General features: G+C 43.1%; 1 protein-coding gene across 4 annotated transcripts in view; it reads right to left on the bottom strand.

Annotated features, from left to right (window-relative positions):
* nbeal2 (neurobeachin-like 2) overlaps window positions 1–25,075 on the bottom strand; it is a 32,422-nt gene extending 7,347 nt beyond the window's left edge. Inside the window, exons 1-35 of one of the 4 annotated variants that reach the window (XM_084943307.1) lie at window positions 24,473–25,075; window positions 17,863–17,951; window positions 17,526–17,690; window positions 16,935–17,016; window positions 16,516–16,628; window positions 16,170–16,252; window positions 15,376–15,461; window positions 14,954–15,257; window positions 14,699–14,805; window positions 14,226–14,312; window positions 13,345–13,428; window positions 13,034–13,132; window positions 12,236–12,891; window positions 12,002–12,134; window positions 11,706–11,825; window positions 11,273–11,603; window positions 10,980–11,062; window positions 10,782–10,874; window positions 10,387–10,558; window positions 9,086–9,219; window positions 7,593–7,752; window positions 7,162–7,264; window positions 6,825–6,975; window positions 6,432–6,587; window positions 6,151–6,310; window positions 5,568–5,656; window positions 4,745–5,458; window positions 4,427–4,611; window positions 4,100–4,256; window positions 2,914–3,057; window positions 1,965–2,288; window positions 657–806; window positions 415–572; window positions 192–316; window positions 1–104 (exon numbers count right to left, since the gene is read on the bottom strand). The exon at window positions 1–104 is cut by the window's left edge and continues 14 nt beyond it. In XM_084943307.1, coding sequence (XP_084799433.1) covers window positions 1–104; window positions 192–316; window positions 415–572; window positions 657–806; window positions 1,965–2,288; window positions 2,914–3,057; window positions 4,100–4,256; window positions 4,427–4,611; window positions 4,745–5,458; window positions 5,568–5,656; window positions 6,151–6,310; window positions 6,432–6,587; window positions 6,825–6,975; window positions 7,162–7,264; window positions 7,593–7,752; window positions 9,086–9,219; window positions 10,387–10,558; window positions 10,782–10,874; window positions 10,980–11,062; window positions 11,273–11,603; window positions 11,706–11,825; window positions 12,002–12,134; window positions 12,236–12,891; window positions 13,034–13,132; window positions 13,345–13,428; window positions 14,226–14,312; window positions 14,699–14,805; window positions 14,954–15,257; window positions 15,376–15,461; window positions 16,170–16,252; window positions 16,516–16,628; window positions 16,935–17,016; window positions 17,526–17,690; window positions 17,863–17,951; window positions 24,473–24,547 — 5,976 coding nt within the window. In that variant the 5' untranslated portion in view covers window positions 24,548–25,075. Of the gene's footprint in view, window positions 105–191; window positions 317–414; window positions 573–656; window positions 807–1,964; window positions 2,289–2,913; window positions 3,058–4,099; window positions 4,257–4,426; window positions 4,612–4,744; window positions 5,459–5,567; window positions 5,657–6,150; window positions 6,311–6,431; window positions 6,588–6,824; window positions 6,976–7,161; window positions 7,265–7,592; window positions 7,753–9,085; window positions 9,220–10,386; window positions 10,559–10,781; window positions 10,875–10,979; window positions 11,063–11,272; window positions 11,604–11,705; window positions 11,826–12,001; window positions 12,135–12,235; window positions 12,892–13,033; window positions 13,133–13,344; window positions 13,429–14,225; window positions 14,313–14,698; window positions 14,806–14,953; window positions 15,258–15,375; window positions 15,462–16,169; window positions 16,253–16,515; window positions 16,629–16,934; window positions 17,017–17,525; window positions 17,691–17,862; window positions 17,952–19,134; window positions 21,625–24,472 lie in introns of those variants that run through there. The other 3 variants (XM_084943308.1, XM_084943309.1, XM_084943310.1) reach the window with 3 other exon arrangements.
* Window positions 25,076–25,450: the final 375 nt, after the last annotated feature.

Here is a 25,450-nt window from a genome sequence, read left to right as displayed (position 1 = left end):
GAGAAGGTCCTCTTCTCCTAACTGATCGTCCTCCATGTCGCTTACTTTCGCTTCCTTAGCAACAGCCAGTGGGAGGGGTTCGGAGCCACGGGGGCTTTCAGCTCCTGATAATCACAGAAATATGGCAGCGTGGTGAGTGCAGCTTTGTACTTTGAGAAAAAACACTCACGTGCTTACAATCTGTGGCATACCCATGTTATCCCGCAGGGCGCTGGCCTCGCTGTGTGGATCGTAGTTATAGTTGGGCACAAGTTTGAGGCGCATCTTTGAATAAGTCTCTGCATTGGACAATTTCCATTTTACTTCCGGCTGAACTCTGGGATCAAAGACAAAAGTACACATCAGAACATTTTGGGTAGTGAGCACAGTAACAACTTAGTCTTAAAAATCCAGAGCTGAGAGAAGCTGTCGTACCTGTTGGCCCATGCTCCTCTCTCACAGGTCAAAAGCCTGCGAAGAGACTTCCAGTGCAGCCACACCGCCCCCTGCTGGCTGGAGCTCTGCTTCTGCCAAACGAGGTACCTGTTGTTCTCAGTCCTGGCTCGCTTCAAGCAGGGATCCACTATCGCCTCCTGTTTTTACAGGCACATGCATGAAGTAAACAATGCGAAACTGTATTTCGGCAGTTTGCAGTGCGAAGGTCGCAAGGTCTTAACCTGAAATTTGGATTTGCTGTCAGATCTTTCTTTCTCCCGTTTAAAGGCTGTACTCATCAGGTCATCGAAGCACGAGTTCCAGAAATTGGACATGATGTCATGGCTCCTCCCAAACGTGTCCAGCTCGTACTGCTCCATGGTGGGCTGAACCTAGAGGTATAATGTGTTTATAAAGCACATTTAAACGCAGCTTAAACAGAACAAAAGCCGTCTCTGTACTACGAAAGGCTTTGAAGCCAGACGGAAAGGATTCCAATATGCTATATAAGTGCAAGATAGGACAAAAACACTCTGGACCGCAGCACGTTTAAAACATAGAGAGACAGTGTCAGAGTTTATGCAGGAATTAATGATACTCTGGTATTGTCTCCCAGCTCGGACACTGTTTTTGAACTGGTTAATAAAAGCAAATAAGCAAACTGATTTCACATGGTCACACAGCCAGCACACTGGTCACCTTTGAGAAGTCAAAAATTATTCAAGGTAACACTCAGTCATTCAAACTAAATATCAAATATCATTTCAATTAGAGAGCTTGCACATTAACCATGACAGGAACATCATTTTGGTCAGGACCAATATTGTTTTATTTAGGGCAGCTGTGGCATAAACCTTCTGTCGTCTGGTGGTCTAATAAACCCGTTAAACACTGCGTATTAAGATTCTTACTGCTTTAACGCTAAATATTAAAACTGTAAGCACATTTACAACAAACTGCTCTAAAAATAAACTGAAAACACACTAAGACAGACGGTATGTGATCGCTTTCTGCATGAAAAAAGCGCCCTGGAAGTTTCACGTTAGCCAAAGTTATGCCATACTGGTTAATGTACTGCGGGATCCGTATACATAAGTAATCTAAACGAAACAGATTTATGAACACGCACTGTCACGCAGCGCAATGATAAATCAATGCTGAGCTCAGTGTGGAGTGTGTCTGTTTGGCATCAGTTCATGAAATATTTAAGGTGCAAGTACAAGCATAAACTAAGCTCTGCCTAAAATACCAGGCAACATTAGGGAGTTTAAGATTGCCTTTTCATTTTTCTAAACTTGTGATAGCTTTTCTTTTTTTTTTTAAACTTTGCATTAGATTTCTCAGTTGGCCACCGGGAGGTAACTGGTAAAGCCTGAAAATAAAACCGCAAATATTCCTAAAGTACACAAACCTGACAAAGAACAGAGGCAGCCGTATCAGAGTGCACGCTTTATTAAACGTGCTTAGTGAGGAGAACAAGTTCTCGAGACTCCCTAAACAAAAGATACATGGCATCTATTTTTAAATGTCCCATTTCAGCTGACACTGACCTGCTGCTGGTAAAAGCCTTGCCACTCCAGTGTTTGACAATAGGCCTTCAGGTCCTGGGCGAAGGTGGTGCTGCCGTTGGTGATGGGCAGGTTGGGCAGGAGCTTCTGGAGGTTGACGGGGTCGGCGTGCTGGTCAAGTAGCGTACGCACGATGGGCACAAGGTGGGAAAAGGTCTCTGGCTGTCCGTAGTTGGTGTTGTCCATTGCACCACCAGGCCACAAGGGGGAACCAATCCGCCCCAGCAAGAAGCACACCTCTTCCCAGCTCAGGCAGAGCACAGTCTGAAGAAGGCTGTGGAGCTTGAGATAGGCCATCTCACTCACCTGATGAGGGGAAACAGACACATAGATCTCAGAAAGAAAAAAATAACACTAATTTATTATTATAGACACATTTTTTTTATGTGTTATATCAGTATTTGGTTAAAAAGTCCCTCAAAGTCACACTTGAGTACATAGCAAATATCCATGGCTACCTCCAAACACCTGATTCATTTTATTTTCCTTAGTAGACCAAAAATTGTGATGTATGTCAAAGTGCAATTAAGTTAATATATCTTTAAAGTGACAAAAGGGGGAGTTGCACTACTTAGGAGATGAATGAAACCAGCAGCATGTAATGGAAAGCCTTATGGTCAGTTCATTTAACACTGCTCTCTCTATCCTACAGCGAGAACAGCCACAACAGCCGTGATAACTCAGAGAGAAGCTGCCCTTTCATACAGAACACTCCCTAAAAAGTATGACTGCAATATCTTTGAACAGAAAGCCATAGAAGGCCTGGTATTTAAAAACTATCTTTATCTGGGTTCACTTATCATGATAGGGACTGTAAACCTTTACAGTTCTGCAAAATTCAATGTTGCAGGTGTTTGTGTTGTGAAAGACATGCTTGGTGAAAAGTATTTGACATATGTGGTTGGTGCACAATATCGTGGTTGCAGCTGACCGTGGGGTGCTGCTGTTGGATATATCCGGTGATGATACGCAGGCCGATCTGGGCCATTTCCTTCAGTTCAGTGTTTCCTGGACTTCCAGGGGTGCTATGCCAGGCGTTTAACTTGTCCAGCAGGTTCACCACCCCTTCAAAGATCTGCAACAGAACAACAACATCTGTCAACAAAGAACTCAAGACAAAGCCTAGACCTGTTTCCACACCTTGCAGCATCTATAAAAATCCAAAGCCATTCAGTACAGCCTGACTTGAAAGGTTATTCAAATGTAAACTTCTCACCCAACCACGCCTCTCCACCCTTCAGTAGAGCAAGTTCCACATTTAGTACATGGACTGGTTCTTATATAGTACTTTTCTAGTTTTCAGGGAAAGTCACTGATTTACTTTCTCGCTGAGCGTTAAATGAGAAAATCAATGGCTAACGTAGCTGCATTGCAAAATAATAAAATCTTCCTTTAAAACAACAAAGGGTCAGTCATGACTCAGCATGGTGTCAGAGCAGGTTTTTCTACCAATCACAGCCGTTCCTTGCTTGCTCTGTCTACAAACCAAGGTGTTTTGGGGTAAGCCACTGTGTATCCCTGTTTGATTCTGATGGGAGATGAGCACCTTGCACAGTAGTGAGAAACACATTATATACACATTATAAGTACTTTGTAAAAAGGATCATGAAGGTGGAGCACATTTACAAATTCTATGACCGTTTCTTGGTCTTGAAGCAGTCACAGAAACTGCCAGGCCACCTTTTTCCAAAAACCCTGTGCTAAGCTAAGCTAACATTACTGATCTGTACTAGCTTGAATTTTATTTTGAAATTCAACTCACAAATAGAAAGAGATAAAATAAGCCACAATCATGAGGATATTCAGTAAGCTGATTATACTTAAATTGAGCACTTGTGCTTTGTGTTTAAAACTGAAGAATTTGGACTGATAAAGAGGATAAAATGTGACATTATTTGGGCTACAAATTGGCAGGTTTTATTAAGACCATATTTTTTTCTTGGTGTATTGATTCATTTTGCTTATATAACCATAAAATATTAAATCAAATTTGTCAGGGACTTTCTTTTGTCTTTGGTGTTTTTCACTTATGAGAGTTAAATACAGGCTTTCAATAATGCAACACTTATAAAATCCCATATTGAATGAGTTGCTGTTACATGAATCAGCTAATATACCTTTTCACTCCACAGCGCGTGGTTGTTTGTACCCTCTGCAAACAGGAAGTCCTGCAGCAGCCTGAGGAGCCGAACGAGACTGGGACAGAAAGGCAGGAACGCTCCCTGGGCGTCCCTCAGGTCTGACAGTGATGACTCCAGCATCATCTCCAACAAGCTGATGCACAAAGCAGCAAACAGACTTTGAATAATTCACTGCATAACACGACGGTGCTTCTAGATATTTACAATAAGGTGATACAGATGAAGGAGTGGTTTCGTTTGTTTTTTCAGCTGCGAGACAGGCTCACTCCTGGTGCGTTTCTTCTCCAAGTCCGCATAACTAACCTGCGTTTGATGTCATCGGGAGGGCGGACCAGCTGGCAGGAGGAGCCCAGTTTGGTGAGAACAGAAAATACCTGTCCTCGCTCTCTCCACACCACATCTTCCGCGCCCTCCGCTCCGCTGCCGCTCCACAGGACGGAGAACACGATGTTGGTTAACAGGTTGCACAGCTCCTCCTCAGGGGTCTGCTGCAGTGTGAACAATAGCCGGTAAATGGAGCTCAACAAAATCTCATCAGATATCATAGATAAGGAACGAGATTTCAAAGCCTGGATTTACATGCTAAGTGCAGTAAAACCCGCATTAAGGGAGCAGGCATACCTGTGGGTTGGACGTGTTAGAGATCGTGTCTCCAGTAGGAGGATCAGTCCCATAGCTGGTGTCATCCAGCACATTGGACAAACTGGAGCTCTTCCTTGGTCTGAGCGGTGGGAATGGTTTGTAGTGCTCTAGAGGGGATGGTGTGTTGGTCAGACTACCAGCAGGTGTGTGTGTGCCAGTCTCTCCCACACCTGGCAAATCCAAATCAAAAGGTGATGTACCGAAGGGGGAGAGCGGATGGTAGTCCCTTCCCTCTTCTTCATGGTGAGACGAGGCGATGTCAACAGGATTGGAGGTAGAGGATGAGTGGCTCCCCTGATCCACCGAGTCAAACGACTTGAAATGCAGGGAGCCTGTGAAGTTTTTCAGCGGGCCTCCGCCTCCACTGGGAGGCGACTGTGATAAATCCGAGAAACCCTCAGAGATGTCCCGCTGTCCACCTTCATCCTCCTCGTCCTCATCCTCGATTTCCTGCGAGGTGCGGTAGTTCATGAAAATGTCTGTGCGTGCGTCCTCTATGACCAGGGATTGCTCTCTGCGCAGAGGCGGCCGGTAGTTTGGTTCCGCTGGAGTGTGGTTGCTCGAGTCGGCAATGGTGGCGGCGTGGGCCTCATAGGACTCTTTCACATAGAGTTTGGTGAGAACATCCTGCCAGCCAGGCTGCTTCGCAAGCTGTTTCACGTAATCCTCATTGGAGTAGATCAGATGAAAGAGCTGGGGTAAAACAGAACAAGAGCTTTTCATTACTGAGAATAAATCTTTTGGTGGGATAGGAGAGAAAAAAGCCAGTTTTATAAGAGCACGACTTCTTAAGCAGACTGACCTTGCGACACACGTCCAGCCGGACAGTAAGTTCAGCTCGATGGGACAGACAGGCCACAGCCAGGAGGTCTCTAAAACTAGGACTGGCATCTGTGGAGCAGCAGTTAATTCATCGGTTTCATCATTTCAAGCTTGTTTTAATGGAAGGAAGTTATTGCTGTTTATTCAGTTTGTTTGGTTAGTCGATTCAAGGCCGGGGTAGGCAATATGTTTTCAGCATCACTTTCAAACAGAAACCTGCAATAATTTTTCAGCATATTGTATCTGAGAAGGTCTGGGAGGCATGAAAAAGCAAGCTAGGAGAGTTGGGAGAGAGTTTCTTTTTTGGACTTCTGCCTGCTGCTTTTTTACTCTTACATACATTTATGAACCTTTAGTGAAACATTCAATTTAATTCACTATTTTGTCATTATTAGAAAGTTTTATAACTATTATTATATTATTTTCTCAAAGCATTACAAAAAACAGGACTGACCACTGCACTTGATTTTGGGCTAAAGCGCAGCTTTCTTATCTAAACATCAGATAAATGTTTTTTGTCATCCATTTCCATCATAAAAGGAAAACTCTTGTGTTTGTATTACCTGTAGCGAGGACCTGCTCGTACAGACACCGGACAGTGGTCATGGTTACGGGAATGTTATCAAGACAGCAAACAAGTCCACGATAGCCAAAATCCCTTAGTTTAATGCGATGCTTGTTGCGCTCCGACACACGCTCGCTCTTGAGGATCTTGTACAAAACCTAGAAGGTAACCACAGGGAAACTGTGAGAATCCCATTTTCACAGTTTACAGTACGATGCACATATCTGCTGTGTAATAAATTGCAATATGTTAAGCAGAGGTCCGGTGACTGGATCTCACCCTGAAGACCCTCTCTCTGGCCTCATCCCCAAAGCTTGGATTGAGCAGCAAACTGTACAGCTGCTCCACGCCCCACTCCAGCAGCACTGTCTGCACCTGCTCGCGAGGAGGGCTGCTCCTCAAGAGCTCATACAGCACATCCAAGGCCTTCACCACCTGAGTGAGAGAGACACGGGAAAGATGTGAAGGAGGAGGTTGATAAAGAGCCAAGAAATGTGGAGTAGGGAGGGTAAAGTTTGAAGTTGCACGAAGAGCATTTCGAAAAGTGCAGATATGCCAAAACAACATATAAAGAAAAAGAGATTAGGAGTAAAATATTACACGGAAAAGGTCAAATGATAGCAATTTTAAACTCCTGAAATAAAAACAGCTGTAAAACATGCGAGTTATTACCTGCTGCTCCTCTCCTACAGTCAGAACGTAGGCAAGGACGCAGTGAAGCTCCTCTTGTGTAGGAGACTTAAGAAAATCTTTCAGCAAGGCGAAGAGAGAGGTTTGAATCGTCTGCTTCTCATCAGACAGAGAGCTGCCGTCTTTCTCCACACTGTGACCAAAGATATTTAAATGAATTAAATGAAATCCCATCTGAGGAGCAACGTTTTGGTATCAAAGGGGAGTGAACAAAACACGGATATTTACAATAACCCGATAAGAGTGATGAGTATTTTTGAATACACTAATCATTTACCTAATGTGACCGTTCATCATCGTAACAGGGTACAAGGTTTACCTGTAGTACGTTCGAACGGTATCCAGTATGTACTGAACGCCGTACTTCCTCCTCATCCGCTGCTTGCTTTTGTTTATCACAGACTGCAGGTATTGTATGTGTGCTTTGGGAGACAAAGAATACTTTTGTCATCTTCTTTCAGGCTGACATTTAGAAATGTCAAACTAATATGCAAGATTGTGGTGAAGAGGAGCAGCAATTTATAACACGGGGCGTTGAAGTGGTGCATCAGTCACCGATTCACTTTTAACCCGTCCCATAGCCTGAACTTGAGACATTAATGTATTCAGCCCCCACTCTGTTGTGCTTTGACCCGTCTCCTTCTCCTCCCACCATGTGCACATGTATAAAAAGGGACACAAAAAGCTTCGGCAGACATTAAAAGGTTCACAGGTGCATTACTCCACAACAAGGGGCTGCTTGTGGCTTACCCAGACAAACAGCAAAGTGGCTTTTGGTCCAGATGCGGAAATTAAAGAGCAGGTGCTGGTAGAGATGCTGTAAGAGCAGACTGTTGCCCTCTTTGAAAACCTGCTCCAGCAGCAGCTGACATGCTATTAAAACATTCATGTCCATCATACTGCCTGGAACCTGCAGAAGAAACAAGCAGATAGCAGTTTGTATTAAAGTCCAGTTTGCTTTCATTTATCTGGATTTTTGGGAATGAAGCCCTGTTCAAATAACACTAAAAGAAGAAGAAGAAGAAGAAGAAGAAGAAGAAGTAGTGTTTGTTTACTGTATATAACACTTCTGTTTGTGCGCCACTGCCACACTAATAAGAAGTAGTTTCCTTACAGGATTGAACACATTAATATTATACATTTAAACATGCACTCACTGGCCACTTTACTAATTACCCCCGATTGTTAATGCAAGCATTTCAACCAGCCAATCACATGGCAGCAACTTAATGCATTTATGCAAGTATGAATGGTCAAGATGTCTTACTTGATTTAAGAAACTTTGAATGATACTTGACTAAGAAAGGGAAACCTACGATTTGCACAGGCTGAGAATACTGTATGATGAAGTCAAGTCCAGAGCTTAAACATACAGGAAATTATCACTGACCTGAAGAAGAAAAAACACTACTGTGGCTGCTGAATCAGCACTGTTGTAACTCGGAAACACGCCACATTAATCCGTGTTTTGTTTGATGCAAGACAATGGATGTTTTTGTTTAGCCCTTTTCAAACATGTAACATTGGGGCCTATACTAATGAGACACAGATCAGTCTGACATTCACGCTCATCGTGGTTTTATTCAGACATTTCCTCAAAAGTATGTGTGCCACAGTACTTGTGCAACATCTGGAACATCAAACAACATATAATGCACCAGGATAGAGCTTTTTACCCATATACTACTACACTTTATAAAATATGCCACATCCTGCATGTACTTGTGCATCCATACATACTTTAGTAGAACAAACTAAATAAACTATAGCTTATACACTCTTAGTCTGTGCAAAAGTTCAACTGTGTAAAGTTAAACACAAGAAGACTGTTGAAAATATTTAAAGCAGGAGACTCTGAGACTTTAGCAACACATGAGGCTAATGTTTCCCATGTCACTGTGAGAAAAAGTAAACACTACTCTGTCCTTAGATATCACTCAAAAAAAGACAACCCTTACTGCAATTCAGCACTTTCTCAGGTCGTACAGCTGCTATCACCACTCTCATTCAAAGAGTAACTGTGCAGTCTAGCAAACTCCATACATCCGCCCCACATAATCATTTGATACTGTCATTCTGAGAGAACCGCTGCTGTTTCGACAACACTAGACCCGTTTATTACACGGCGATTACGCTGCATCAATACAATGGAAAAGGTCAGATATTCGCTTTCAGATGATAATCAGTTGTTCTCTCATTTAGTTCCCACTCGATGGAATGGATAGGATGTGAGGGGAGCTTACTTTGCTGAGCATGGCTCCTATGATGCTTGGGCCGTGGCAGTGCAAGAGGCTCTCTTGATTAACGGGGTGTTGGCGAATCAAGTTTTTCACCATCAGCAGGAACGCGGCGATGCTGTTTGTCTCTAGTCTGCCCTCTGTGAGAAGAAAAATAGGGCAAATCGTTTTTTCCGGTGTTACCGGCAGTCATCATTTCGCATTACCAGGCACTTTATTGACATTTTCTAATCTCAGGATGAGTCATCAGACATATGTCAGATTATATGTTTCATTTTGTTACATTTTTTCCAGTCTTAGGTGAACTGACCTACTGACTTCTCATCATTATGCCCACATAGATTCTGACATTTAACCTATTAGGATTGATTGCACAATGCTTATTGTTTGTCTGCAACTTCCTGCTTGTCATTGCATCATGCACTACATCTAAGCTCTAATTTACTACTAGTCAGGATGTCACTTAGAGATTACATCTAAACTAAATTCAACAGGAAATAATGAATATTTGTGATACCAGCTTTGAAAACTATAAACATGCAATGCTCTCTGACCAGCATACATGCAGTGCATGCAGACATGCTGACAACTTGGTTTAATTTACTAAAGTTTTAAAAAGATTACAGATGCTTCCTCACTACAGTGAATCTAAATGTTATTTCATTCTCACATTAGTTAAAAGCTACATTTAAAGTATTTTACATAGTTGCAGGATCATACTTTTCAAGCCACAGAAAGTAGCTCCAGTAAAAGTATACTATATGGAGTGTATGTAAGCACTGGGCCACTTACAGGAGCTGCTTGGCCATGGAAACCAATGCCACAAAGCTGCCGGCACACAGTTTTTATGCTGATGTTAATACCAGAGGAGATTTAGAAGTCTGCAGTTATTGAGTTTACAGAGAATTGGCAACATTTACGCACCCGTCTGTAACTTTACATGGTCTAAAACTTCGTGGATGAGTTGCTGTGTTTCCTAAATGCTTCTACTTTCAAATAAATAATAACGCCAGGAGGGAAGACATTTAATAAACTGAATTGTTGCATGCTGGGATCCTATTACACAGTGCCACTCTCTAGTCAGTGTGATCATTACAATATCCCTGTGGCTCTGGGACTTTCTTGAGAACAGCAATGGAAGACGAAAAGCAGATATCTCAAAACCTGGGCAAACAAATCGAAGACTATCTATATGCTACTAGAGATTTGTGAGATTCATTTTGCCGAGCCAGCTATTTGATTGTATGCTATAGCCGCATATAATACACAGAGAAGTAAAAAATTAAATTAAGTCAAGATTAACTGACCTGCAGATTTGTTCAGCGGCAGCAGCATTGCAGCAGGGCCTCTGGGGGAAGTGAGTTCTGGCCCCAGCAAGTCTGAGATCTCCTGACCTCCATTGTAAACTTGTTCAGCCTCACACACCTGCTCAAGCAGCGGCAGCAAAACCCCCATACCACCGACCACGTTTATAACATCCTGCAGGGACAAAACAAAATAAATCACAATCATAAAAAAAAGAAAAAGAAAATTAAACCATGACAAAAATAGCACTGTGCAGTGCTCAGTGCATTATTAGTACAGTATAGGTAAGAGTTCGCAGGCATATAACATGGGTAGTTATAACACTCCTTACTTGGCATAAATGTGAGATACAGTTTCAAAATGAATACAATACATTTGAAAATGCTTCATATCTAACCTTGATGTCCCAGTTCACTACCCTGTGTCCTGTAAGCCTGCCATCATAATGGTGACTGGGTGCCAGGTCCAGACATATCTGATTTTTAAAGGCCTGAAGAAAACATACACACACATGCATAAACAGGAATAATCTGTACTGTTTATAATTCGCCCGATAAAAGCACTGTAGTGCAATATGACAGTTTCAGTGAGCTACCTGTGGAGTGTAGTACAGCAGCAGTTTGCTATTGAGTTCAGACAGCTCTCCTTCCACTTTGAATAAGGACACGTGATTGGGGCCTGTGATGAAGTGTAGAAAGCAATGTAGGTCATGAAATATGCAAACATCGCTCGGTGCACATGTAAAAAAGCTACTCTTGTTTTCAGTGTGCGCAACACGCCTGAAAGACTGTGATTTTTCTTTACTGCTGGTTTCCTGAATATTTGATTGTATGTTGAGGTGAATCCTAACATACACTAATGCTCAAAGTGATTAAGAACATTTTGCACCTGCAGCATGTAGAGCTCTTGTTTGGGTTTGCTGCAGAGCTTCGTGGCAGATGAAGGCAGTGCCTAGGAGCCCATCCAGGGATGTGGGTGTCCCCCACTCCGTGTCCTGCAGTCCTGCTGGGATTGTGTGCACTGGAGAGTCTCCTATGGACCCCCAGCGGCCACCCGCAAAGGAAGCTGGGAAGGATTGGGAACGGATGAGGGAGGGGGCATGGGAGGGGAAGGCAAACTCAGGTGACGGAGTGGAGGAAAATGATGTGGGCAGGTTAGGAGAGGTGGTGGTGGTAGTGGTCCGATGGCCTGCAGAGCCGATGCAGCAGGATGTAAAAGGCTTCAGGATCAGGTTTGGGTGGGGTACAAAGAGAAGGAATTAGAACGATAAGGAGGAACTCCTCTCTAATAATAGAATACATGCGATGCTAGTTTCAGTTACCTCACTGAAAGATGGAAAGCGAAGCTGTGCGGTTTTACGCAGCTCCCCGTCGATGTAGATAGTGACCAAATTCTGACCAAAAGGACGGCGGCCTGGGATGTGAACTATAGCCACTGAATGCTGTGAATATAGCACAGCAAACACACGTGTTGATGGTAAAAAAAATGCCATGCTAAAAGTTTGAATACTACAAAGGTGAACATTATGAACATTAGTTCAAACTGCACAGCAACTTTATTCTCAAGAGAAAAACTCAATTTATTACATCGCATATACTCCAAGGTGTCCACACTCACCCAGCACGAGTCAGCTAGTGGATAGTCTTGCAGAGCAACAGCCATGTAGTCTTTCTTAGTGCAAACAGCCACCACCAGCACGCCCTCCATGGTGAAGAAGGCCTCCAGTCCAGTTCCACTCGCTGTGAAGAAACTTTACAGAAAAAAAGCATCTCAGTCAAGCACTTTAGTCCACAGCAATAAATGTAATTATATCGTGTTGTTACTTTATTGCTCACAAATGTGTCCTTTTACCTGTAGAGCTGTTTCCTGCGTGGTCCCTTTCCCATGTCATGCTGAGTACCCATGCCAGAGCTGGCAGCAGGTTTACGGTTGTTGGAGAAGTCTGAGTGAGAAGAGGGGAACTCCATGTTAAGGCAGAGCCAAGCGTGAAAAGCAAACCCACTGCCTGGCCATCGCTGGATTGAGGGCACCATGATCCCTGCCATCGGGGGTGTAAGATCAAAATATTGCAAGGCACTGTCCTTTCCTTCTCTGGCTGCCATGGCTGAAAGCACACGTATAACGCGAGTGCAGTAGGGATGGACCCTCCCTACCAGTGCGCCGTTGTCCTGGCCAACCCTGAGGAGTCTCAAGAGACTCTTCAGCTCCTCTGGTTTGAAACATAGAGAGCCCAAGTCCTGCAAGAGGCCCAGCAGGGAGTCTGCACACTGCCTGTCCAGACACTGGGGATGGGAGAGCACCTGCAGCAGAGCCCCCACCATGCCTGCTTCCACAGCCACCGTGCGACAAGACAAGGAGCCACCGCAAACGGTAGCCAGCCACTGAGCAACCAACAGCTGCAGGTCCCTCTGACCTGAAAGGTCAGGCAGCCACTGCAGGAGCAGGAGCAGAGGCTGGTCGTTACTAATGCCAAGGTGATGAGCATGGGCGTGCGCGCCCTCCACCGCCTGGATAGAAGACAGAGAATAAGAAATAAAGGATAAGATATAGACAGGTTAGGCTAATGACTATAACACCATTTAAACTGGGGCAGTTTGACTTCTACTGTCTCTGTACTCATTAAGGAAAATGAGAAAATTCATGTTTCACCATGTTCATCAGCTCTTGCAGAAGCCTTTTGGTGGGTTGACCTTGACTCTTCAGCACGTCAAATAGCTGGGAGTAGCCAATCCTCTCCTTGAAAACCTCCTGAGGGGAAGTGAGACAGAAATAGGCTGGAGAACGCTGTTCTGCAGGGGATAGCTAGCTGGCACACTTCCATATATTGGAAGGAAATACAATGAGCTTTCCCCACATTAACGGAAAGTAACTTTCCTGGTCAGCAACCAGGAATTGTAACATTTGTAGCGTTGAGGAGAACATGCAGGTTTTTGTCTAGAGAACATCAAGGAGGGCTTTACCTTAGCATTGGGTGAGTTACTCATTATAGCTGTGAGGACTCCCAAAGCATGAACTGTAATACTGTCTGACCCTTTCTCCCAGACCTGTATGGAAAAAAGGAGGCACAGTTGATTAGAAATGTGCATCATCATGAGCTGGCGCCAAAATTTCCCAAAACAAATGACTAAAAGTAAACCCTACACAAAAGCTTCAACACATGAATTTTGCACCGAATATCTACAAATTGTAAGAGGAATTTTATTAAACAGCCCTCTTTAAAAAAGTTTTTACACCGTAAGTACTAAAAGTAAGCACACAGTTGAACAAGTCACCAAACAATCGCCCCGTTGTTAATTACTGATAGGTCTCAGCATGCAAAACCCAAAGCCAACCAAAAAAACCCCAAAAAAAAAGAAAGAGCTGAGGCAATCCTCATCTACTGCGAGAAATTAAGCAACATCAAACTCCAGGATAGGAGCCAGATCTTTTATACAAGCACCACCAGTCACACGTCAGAGCAGTTAACGCATGAGGAAAAGAAGGAAAGACGTGCACCCAAAAGCAACCATTTCATGCACTATGAAAAACACAGCATGCTCTTATTGCTCAGTGCTGTCAACAGGGAATTCAGCCTATTTACATCTGTAATAGAAATCAACATAATGCCTGAAATAACTAAGATGAGCTGTGACAGGACACTTGTGTGATGGCAGATAAAAAGAAAACTCCAGACGGCAACTACCATGTACAGCCAGTGCTACCTGCTGTATTTACAAATGAGTGTAAGCCAGACTTCCTGCCCTAAGCTTCCTGTTTAAATAGCTCAGAGCAGCTAACGAGTGGAGAGAGCACTGAGTTTCCTGCTGACAGTCCAATAGCAACACAGAGTGGGGGAAAGTACCTGGTCCACTTCGACCTCAGTGAGTAAACGCGTGGTGAGGTCACACACAACCTCACGCTCCGGCCTACGCCTGTTGCTCTGAAAGAGCTACAGGACATACAAACACACGCAGGCAGACACGCACACACAGAGAGCACAAAAAGACAGACAATTAGACCAAAAAAGAAAAAAAACTCATCCGAGAGAGGCAGGAGAGACAGGTGTGATCCTGGTCTCTCTCAACAGATGCAGGATTACTTCTTTATCAAAGCCAAGTGACGGACAAGTAACATGGAAGCATGAACATTTGTGATTTTTTTTTCAAGGTAACCAAAGAAGAAAGAGATTAGGCGGCAGATGTGACATTTATGAGAACAACAGAGGAAATAGACGTGAGACAAATAAAAAGGTGACAGACTGGTAGGGAGGCTGGTTCAGAAGAGCACAGAGATGAAAGAGCAGACACAAAATGTTTTTAAAGGACTTGCTCTGACCTTGCTGTTCTGAATGAGTCTGAGGATGTGTTCAAAGCAGTTGTTGTTCAGGAAGATAGCTTGAAGGACTGGTCTGTCAGAGCACTGCAGGATCTCAGGAATAGCAGCTAAAAGTGACAACAATAGGGTTGACTCATCTTATTTATCACACACTGGGACAATTGATTCTTGCCCTTCATCCCGACTGAGAGAGATCAACAAAAAGGGAACAATCTGCACCCAGGCAGAGTCGAGACTTAGTGAATGTGCTCTTACTTAGCATTTGGCTCTGGAGCGAGATCAGGCTATCTTCCCAGGACTGCTTGTCTTCCTGCTCGCTGCTAAGTGGACGGTTCCAGTTGAGGAGCTGGAAGTAGTTCTCCAGGATGGTCCTGATCTCCACCTGCCGCTCCACAGGGCTGCTGGTGTGCAGGAGATGGATCATCGCTGTCAGGCACTGCAAGCTCAGCCGTGGGAGTCTGGTGTCCTTGGATTCAGGGGAGGTCCGGCAGCACCATGCTCGCAGGACCGAGAAGAGGTCATCCACAGAGTAAGGAGTGATGGAGAGAAGACCATTCTTCTGCAAAAAACAAGGCGGAGCATGATTCTAACTCACTTGTATTTTAGTTTGACTGTCTACTGTTTTTCCTCAGACTGCTGAGTGATTATTGATAGACAGGACAGATAGAGTGGCAGACCTTTCCTCCACTGATGACAGCGCCTTGGAGATGAGCCAATCTGAGCGTGAGGAACTCTGGGATCTTCTCGCTCTCCTGCAGACTTTCTGTGTCAGGAAGCCAAAACAATATTATGTAAGACAAGCTAATACTGGAACCACAAGACAGAAAACAAATGCAGTGCTCTCAAAATATAATTAAATTAAAGCAAAAACATTTTCTTTTCAGCCTCTCTAGTTTCTTTCTTTCCCTAATGCATACTGGGACCGATTCCAGGCTCCAGTCACTATAAATAGCACACGGGGCTATAGTAAATGACCAACAGCAAAAAATAAATAAATGAAAGGGAAAACTTCATACCACAACGCCTCAGAAAAAGGCCCTTGGAGTGTCTTCTTTGTTTTACAGTTATGCAAAAGAGAAAAGCCTAAGCCTTTCTTATAGGCTCGGTATTACACAAGTAGCCCCTTAACATTGCCAATTACAGCTTGGTATTATGATAATCCTCCTAAAATGTGGACATACTGAAACTTGTTCAGCCTGAGATTTCCCACATGGCTAGCAGATTAGAGCAAACGTGACTCTATAATTACTAACGCTTGGACAGCTGATTGAGACCTGATAATTAGACGCAGAATAATTGAGTTCTTTTCACCCGAAGTAAACACGCTAAGCAACTGAACCATTTCTACATACACATATATTTTTTCTTTTTTACTCCCAGACAGTGATTCACTTGGAACTGTTTGATTCTTGTGGTATGTGAAGCCTGACAAAGATCAGAGTTGCAGAACAGCTGAAAGGGAGTGTCTCACCATGGAAGAGGGCAGGCAGCTCTTCTGGCAAGGCCAGCGGGGAGAACTTATACTTGTTCCTCTCCAGCAAGCTCACCTCCTCCCTGTAACACACAAAGACTCGAGTCACCACGCTCCCATTCACATCACGCCTAGTTAGTGTGCGGCTGCCACTCAAACCGCTGGTACTAATGAGGTTTGTTTGACTTGAAGGCTTAGATGCAACAAGATGAGGTGTTACTGTGACAAAAGATTGTGCAAGACGTTGAATGCAAATAACAGTATTCTTCTAGTCTTTGTGCGCCCAAATTCCACCTCCCACACATTCACACAGGCAATGTCCAGTGTTGAAGTAACACACACTCACCCTGCTAGGCGTCTCCTCCACGTCTGATAAGGGTCAAACAGGCTCTCGCACAGCACAAGTCCGTACTGCACGACCGACTCCAGGGACGATTTCTCCCCTTGTCCCTTCTTTAACTGATCGAATGAAAGTTGGTACACATTTATTCACATTTGCATCATCTGTAGTTCATAATCAGAGTAGAAACCCCTGTTTGAACATCTTTCAAATTCCTTAACAATGAAAACAAGGTCAACTGCACACCCACCCACTTCTCTTTTAACCATAGCCTAGTTCTCTTTCCTTAGGGTAAGCATATATATTTTACTACCCAGTTCTGTGTAAGCCTACTGGATCTCTACTTCCATATCCTATTTCAGCAAATTTGTCCATGTATGGGGAGCCAAACTGTGTCACTGAAATCTTGCTTATGAGGGCCTTACCTGGTTTAAACAGAAATTCAAAAGTTTGATAGTCTCGAAAACAAAACTAGGGGTCTTCTCTGGATCAATGTTCTCCATATTCCTAGAAGTAAAGAGAAATTCATAGAATTAGGTTAGGAAAGGTGCTAGGAAAGGTCTCACAGATTGAAAGGGGTGAGGGCACTTTTTTCGGTTAGTCACTGTGGAGCATAATAAAAAAATCTACAGTAGAATCACCAGTCAAATCTGATTTAATTAAAAAAAAAACACTCAAAAACGTTACTATATCTGTGAAAAATAGAAATTACCCAGTTCCCCTCACACCCTGTTTTTTTTGGTACAGACTGTTGAATAAAGAGAATTGATAGTGGTTAAGATTTAATTCCACCCACTGCGTGAACTAAGGTGACATCATGAGACATGCGATGCAAATTCGGGCGTATGATTTGGAACCCGAGATGTAGCCTGTCCTAATTAGTCATCTCCTGCCTATCGTCGTGAGAACGTCTGCAAGTTGTTTTACAGAACGCTACAATTAGCACAACCTATTAACTGCGCAACATGTTTACAGTTCTCATTACAACACATTTGCACAGCAGGCCGTGCCCTCACCTGCAAACAATGATGAAGAACTTGATGAGGAGCAGTGGGTGTGGAGTGCTGCTGTTTTGCTCTGCAGCGCCGGTGAGGTGTAGCGCACTGTGCCATAGCTGCGTGCTAAGGAACACCAGGACCTCCCGGGGGAGCAGGGGCACCTCTGAGCTGCACTCCTCCAGCCTGGGAGATGAGAGAGGAGGACATGAGAGAAGAGAAGGGAAGTAAGAGCAAAGAGGGATTGCAGCAGAGGCCGTGAAGCATAAACATGTCACATCCATTTGTCCACAGTGCGGAATATAAACCGGTGGAAATTTGTGGCTTTGTAGTTTGTGTAAAATAAATAGCTGCTCACCTCCGAGGCTCCAGCGACTGCACATCAATGAGCCTCTCAAAGGATGCCACAAATGCCTCCAGCCACTGCTGCAGATAGCCCACATCCTTCTGTGGAAGGGAAGAAGAAACAGGTGAGGCTATAATAAATCGGCCTTCACGCCTCTAGGCACATGTACAGTGTTAGTAAACAATACAGGGCATGAAAAATGCCCACCTATTAAAGCAAGCTCTTTGTGGTCAGTTGGACCAAGTAGTATCAAACAGAAAGGTTTAGCGCTAAACTCTGACACACGGTGGCTACAGAAAATGCTATGACCTGTTTTTGTAACAGGATGTTGCAAAGAGATGCAATTCTCACAGAGAGGAACACATGAGCTATTTCTTTCCTTTTTCATCACGGGGGAGGTTGAAAGAAACAAAAACAACACGTTCCTTTCATTCAAATCATAATTCCACCCATAACGTCAACAGCGGCCCTCTGTTCACCGTGAGCACATCCTCGTCTCGGACAAGATGTTCTTATTACTGCCCCTCTATAATGTCATGTAAGACAACTTCATTTGTACAAGGATGTTTATATACAACAGTTGCTATCACAGCTACCATCAGTCTCTGCACTGCAACATATCCTGTCAGTCTTCCCTCCACACAACAGTCTCTTGATCTCGTTACACACAAATGACACGCAGGTCACGAGCGAAACAGGTCAACTTTAAACTGTTTTTCTTTTATGAGCAATGCTTTGATTTTGATATGAAGCTGGCTCGTTATTAATGAGCCTCGATAGTTCAGACAAGTAGCCGTACTTTTGAGAATGCAAAGTTTCAAAACTCAATCTGAAAAAACTCAAAAAACTGAGAAATGTGCAGAAATGTTCTCTGATGTTCATGTGGCAAAACAACCTGAGCGTTCTGATAACTGAGCAAGCAAGTAAGCGTAGCGTGAATCTTCTCCGATTTAGAAGGAAGACATGAGCTGTCTCAGACCACCTGACTCACTGTACACAAATAACATAAAAAACAGCACATGGTATAACAATTCATCAGGTACTTCCCCCTGAACCAGCAGGGAAATGGCTCGAGTGAGCAGCGTTTGCTGCAGCTCGTGTGGGAAAGCAGCACGGTGATTAAAATCTTACAGTTCAGCACAGTTCTCCAACATGTATGCTTTCATGTTCTGTTAGATCTGCATTTTTAAGTTGCCTGAGTAAGAGTAGCAGGAATCTAATAACGTGAACCCTTTGTGCAACTATGCCTTTCCTAATGCTGCATTAATGTGAAATGTACATTACCAACTGGCATTGACTTATGTGCCTGTCCATCTCTCATTGTATGCGGCTGAGCAGGGTGCCGGGTTCTTGCGAACCCAGTCTCAGATGAACCGTCGGCGTAGACAAAAGTCAGCGGCTCAGCTGCACATCACTCCTGACCACCAGCAGCGTCTGACTCGCTTGTTTTTTGTCTTCAAGCATAAAGCGAGCAACCAGGAAATTACATGTCACTTTAACTGAAGCTTATTTCCTTCATCCTCGCCTCCTCGTCAAACCCCTTCCTCTTTTGGTTGTAGTGCAACTTGTGTGTAGATAGATGAGAGGCCTCTATAAAAACATCCCACAGTAACAATAAAGCACCGGGACTACATTTATGATTCCTATATTTAGCCAAAAAACAAAAAACAAAAAAGATGTCGCAGGAGAAACTTTGAAATTTAGCGTTTGTTTTTGTAAAGTATGTCTGGCTGTGCTTATGCACAGGGACCAGAAGACTGTGAGCAGATTCAGCTGAAACAGTAGGTGGATGCTATAAAGTCACAAAAACTGCATTTGAAATTGGAGAAAGTGTCTTTAGATGCCTTCAAACGGTTAAACTTTACATGCAGAAAAACCCCCATCTGATTTTAAAGTTGATACACAAACTGCATTTTAAAATCTCTGCGTGTGCTCAACGAAAACAGGAAATGACAAACAACCTATTGTTGTGTGGCTCTGTCATCTGAACAATTAGGTATTTTAAACTTGAGGAGCGAATATAAGAATCTAAAAGCTGGTTTTTATTTTTCCATAATTGAATAGAATCCACAAGTATGCACACTAATATGCTTCATAAGTGTAGGCTTAACTGCAATGACAGCCTACATGACTACATGCAGCAAGCTTTGTTTTCAAGTTTTAATTTGAAAGAATGCTTTCTTGTTGACTAAAGAGGCTGTGGCATTCAGTTCAGGTACATTGGTTGGCTGTGCAACAGGTAGATTTTAGTGTATGATTAAAAAACAGGGAGAGACAGAGATCACAGATACACCAGGTGTTTGAATCAGTTCTTGTTTATAAAAACCCGCCAAAAAAACATGTTTTTTTAATAAAACAGAAATGGCTTAGACTTCTGGTACAGCGCTGCTTTATGTCTCCACCTTTAACGACTCCTAAAATCTTCCCATATCGACTTACTATTGATCAGCCCCTCTAAACAAATCCGAATCATTTGCTTGCAGCTAAATCAACAAGCTGCCACAGCAACTAGTTCAAAGACACATTTACAATTAGAAAAGCTAATTAAAACCTCAATTAGAACAAATGTCACAAACCAACCACGAGCTATCGGCCTCTATAAAGCATGTCATTTATCTCTGTTTTCTCTGCACATGGCCAAGCAGCTGTGCCGCTCAGTGCTGCTTGGCATTCAGCTTCGCTCCAGCTTCCTGCACAAGGGAAAGCAAAGAGAACTTTGATTTTCCTGGTTAGCCGTTCGGTCGGTAAACAGGGGAGCCCAGGCACACAAGGGGATTCAATCACAGGGCTAACAGGGCTATATATCGTCAGCTGCAGGGATGGATGTATCTCTGAGAACAGTTTGCTGACATGCATCAAAGCACTATTAACTGGGACAAACACACAGTAGCACGACTGACTGTGTAGGGACAAAAGCAAGGATGTGTGATTTGTTCTTTTCATAGAAATCTGAGGAGGTGGTTTCACAGCTGTTGATGGGTGGCAGCTGGGTTAACGCTGTGGCCCAGCGCTGCGTCTCAAGGCTTTAATTAGGTCCTCAAGCTATGGACCACAGAATAATAACACACCATTTCTCTTCCAGACTAATATATTACTCTTACATCTTTACTGGCTGAAAATGATGCTTCTCTTTTTGGCAGAAAAATGGCATCTGTGATTGGAGGCTTACTCCTGCCTTAGAGCAGCCTGAAAGGTTGGAAGTATCAGTCTTTTTTATTTCTTTATTTTTGAAGATTTATTGATCATCTTATCTAAACAGACTGAAAATCCACCTTTTTTATGGTTTACTATCCTCAGATTTTTTTATGTAGTACTTTCAAATATGACGGGGAAACAAAGAATTCTCACACGTGAAAGCTGGAATTTTTTTTACCAGTATATTAATTTGAGCACTTATTAAAGCAGTTGTTGATTCATTTTTTAATGTCAGCCATCTCATCAACTGATCACTTCATTTGTACCTAGTGGTGCGTGTTGATGCATTTGTAACAACATGAAAGCATATTTACCAGCTATTTAAGATAATATGACTCATTGAGCTATCCTGACTTTTACCAGGTCAACAGGTCAATTAAAGATTCAATATTTAAGGAGAACTCAAACAATAAGAGTAAGTACAACAATGTTATTAACTCTAGTAAAACTACTCGCTGCCTATTTATTCTTAAGTGATTGTCCTTGGTTTTAATTGGACAAAATAGAAAACAAGAAGACACAAATGTAACTTTTTACTATTATCACCAGTTGATCAATCAATCAATCAATCAATTACATTGATACAGATATAAAATATCAAACCAACAAAACTGATCAAGTACTGGTTATTACTACATCCTGACTCGTGAAACGCTCAAACATGCCCAAGAACAATACCTTTTTGCATTTTTTCCAGACAAGATCTGACAAGTTATGCACCAGAGTGATTAGATCAGACTCTTCTGCGTACCTCCATACCCGCAAGTCATGAGGATTTTATAATGGCCTTCAAATATTCTTAGATCTGAGGTATGAAGCAATGAAATAGTGCTGGAAAGGCTGGCCTCACAAAACTGAAGACACAAACACGTCCTGTCTCTTGCACAAAATCTTAAAGTGCCCTAACTACAACTTTGTTTAGCACATTTCCTGACAAAATTACATCAGCAAGCCCTGAAAACCAAGAACTTGTCTGTGAATAAATAGTCTAGATTTAAATTGCCTGTGCAGGTATTTACTGAGCTACAGTATGTGGCAGAATAATAGGAAGCTGGCATCGAGAAAATAATCAGCCTATAAATTATCGTCTGCCTGTGATTTTGGGAGTCACTTGCACAGAACTTTTACCATTTTTCACCGGCTTTAGCGCAATACGCTACTCAATCACAATGTCTATTAAACATTTACATTAGCTCCTGATCTAAAGGTCTGGCAAGAAATGTGATTTTTTTGCACAGTCAGAGGAGGCGGACCTCCTTTATCAATGACAAGCTGTGCTTTCTAATACAGATTAAAGGCTGGAGATACCACATTTACTCAAACATGCTGAAATCGATTGTTATGATGTATGAAGTCGTTGTGACATACTTAACAACTTCCACGGGACAATATAAGGTCACTGAAAATTTGAGTACACCAGTTTTGGTTTTGTCAGAGTGCACAAAGGAGGTGATAAATGCACAACATTTCTAAACCAATAAAACAAATCTGTCAGTGTCACAAACAGGGACACGTAAGGCGCTTTCGGACTTAAAATGAGACGTGTTACAGGGCGTAAAGCAGCCGAGGGCTTATTTACAGCTTTGACAAAACCCCCTGTTGAATAAAGCTCAGGTTTCTTGTCCATCTGACTGATTTACAGCAGTCAATACGTTCTTTAGTGTGACAAATTACAAACAAGGTCTGTGAGTCAGAGATGGGCTGTGTGCTAAAAGATGATATTGTCTGTGTCTACCTGACTAACAGGCGGGTAACAAAAACACTGAATACAATGACATGGTGGTGTTTGTAGGAGAGGCCAGTGATTGTTCTCTGTAGTGGTTCTCCTGCCTTTCCACAGCCTGCTGTGCTCCTCTGAGTCACATAAGGCGGTGACATTTAAGCTCAATTCAAATCCCGCTCGAGCAACGGGGTATGTCGTTTACACAGGTGAAAAATACACTTTCAAGAATGCTGCGAAAACATGTGCCACTCTTAAAGTCAAAGGAGGAAACTTCTGGTCCTTTTAGGCTTCAGGGCAACTGAAGGAAAGTGACATGGAGCCAAGAGGTAGCTTAATAAGGAAGTGATCTTGCACATAGAGATGTGAGACAGCTGACGGAGCCAGATTCAGGACAACCCCTCCCTACCTCACAGACACACACCCCCAATGATTTGTTCTAGCAATGGATTGTGACAGCACCTACTACTTGTTTTATTTGTTGCATAACCAGAAAAGTTCAGTAACTTTGCAGTTACATGCAGCAGCAGGAGGAGCACAGAGGAGTGGATTAGACACACTTCCTCTGGGATCTGCCCAGAGCGACCACAATCACCACTTTGACAGTAAATGCTGCAAAAGGTGATACACTGTTGACCTTCATCGGTGATGCATCTATTAGGGTTTGTTTGCAGTTTGTCCACCTTTGACTTCACTCTTCTAGAAAGTCGTTGGCTGCTTTCCAAGATTGGGATTAAGCCCTTCATTAAAACAACATTCAGTGAGATACATAATGAAACATGAGCCACTCTTTGAGAAGGCTTTATCACTGTCAAGAGACTAGCCCTTTAGATCTGCTGTGATGATGAGATACAGCGCATGTAAACTTGAAAAAAAAAAACAAACAGAAAAAAAAACGCTCCTCTTCTTCTTTTTTCTTTTTCTTTTTTGTGTCCTCAGGCATGGAAGCAGATTGCAAACTCATTAAATAATAATAATACCCAACCAAACTGTCTTCCTTCTTCAAGTAGGAACATGATATGAAAGCATTTGCAATATTTTACTCCAGTTAATTTGTTTTCATCCATATTAGCAATATATTACACCTTAATAAACATCCAGAAACCTGAGCTGCACTCACGCCCACAGGGGACAACATCTGAGACCAAACTCCCACACAAACAAATTTGACAGTCAATTCAACATCGGAGAGAGGAAAGCAATTGGCTACTTCGTAACAGTGCTGCTGCGTGCAAAGCCTAAGCATATGCTTCAAGTAATATATGACAGTAGGATCTTCCAACAGTTTAAAAGGCGCATGCTTTCAGTAGGGGAGACAGGCAAGCAGCAGAAACAGGAAGAGGAAGTAGTCTGAGTAACACCTGCATCACAGGTATAACAACGGATACTCGAACAAGTGGTTAATCAGCTTCAAATGCCATTTTTTACGCGTTGCTTTCGAATTGGGGACAGCTTAGAGGCGCATCAATGTGACATGATATTATTTTATAGTGTGCACAAGGCAGCTTCGGCTATTAACAGAGCGTCACTGTAAAAGCAGGAGAAAAAAAATACGCGAGTTCCTCAATAAAACCTCGATTTTTCAAAGAGCGACCCTGTACACACACCGTGAATCACGCAGAGTATTTAGGGGTCACAATAAAGTTCAGGCAAGGGACCTGTGGCAACAACAGGTGTCACCGTCAGCTCTTCCGCACTTGCACTCACCTTAGTGTAATATAACATCCACAGCTCATACAGCTTTTCTTTCGATGCCATTCCGCCGCCCTTGTGGTTGCTCATGATTTCCTTTATTTTCTTTTAAAAGATCATGAAACTGGCAAAGATGGTCAAAGCCACGGCTGTCTGAAGTTGCTTCCTACAGGCAGGAGGACGCAGCACGCTCCTGGGTGAACCATTCCTGCAAATTCGGGCACAGTAATCCCAAATAAAAAAAAAAGTGCTCTTCAGTCTCGACACACAAAGTTGTCAGAGTGACGTGAAAAAGCAAAACATGACGGTGTGGATGTGGCCGCGGTGCGGTCACTGCCCAAACTGTGCAACCAGGAACACAAATGCGTGGAAATGCATGTCTGGAGAAACACCCATGTCCGCATTTAGAGCGAGCTCGCTGCCGTATGATTCCTGTTGGAGAGTTCCCACGGAAGCGACAGATGCCATCCGCTCAAGACCAACAAATTAATGCGCTGCCCCTGCGGACTCGGTCTGGAGCGGTGCGCGATCCTAAACGCTGTGTGACAATCAGGAGAAAATTATCACCAACTAGTGTGTAACCCTGTAAAAAAAAAAAAAAAAAAGACAAGAAATGTGGTGAAGAGTTCTCTAGATCATGCTCACAGGTAGGCTGATATTCTTAAAGGCACACACACATATAAACACTGCCTGCTCGAGGGCTGATCTCACTGACTGCCACCCGGGAGCAATGAATGCAGCTGCCCCCAAAGTTTTTATCATATAAACGTTTCCGTACAAATTAAATAAATAACCATTAAAACTTGTGCAAAGAAGACTGAGTGCTCAAACTCTCACGCGATTATTGAATAAAAGTCTGCGTTGTGTAGTTACGGGTGTAGGGGTGAAACTGTCAGATTTTAAGGCGAGCAACTTTCAGTTCTGATGACAGCTGCTCACAGTGGGTCCTTACTATATTCCTTATTGTGATCAGATAAAGAGACACTGTGGCTG

Source organism: Perissodus microlepis, chromosome 11 (assembly GCF_051167445.1).
Source record: "Perissodus microlepis isolate ML-2025 ecotype Zambia chromosome 11, ASM5116744v1, whole genome shotgun sequence".
In the NCBI taxonomy this organism is placed as follows: Eukaryota; Metazoa; Chordata; class Actinopteri; order Cichliformes; family Cichlidae; genus Perissodus; species Perissodus microlepis.
This window is presented reverse-complemented; position numbering and strand designations above follow the sequence as displayed.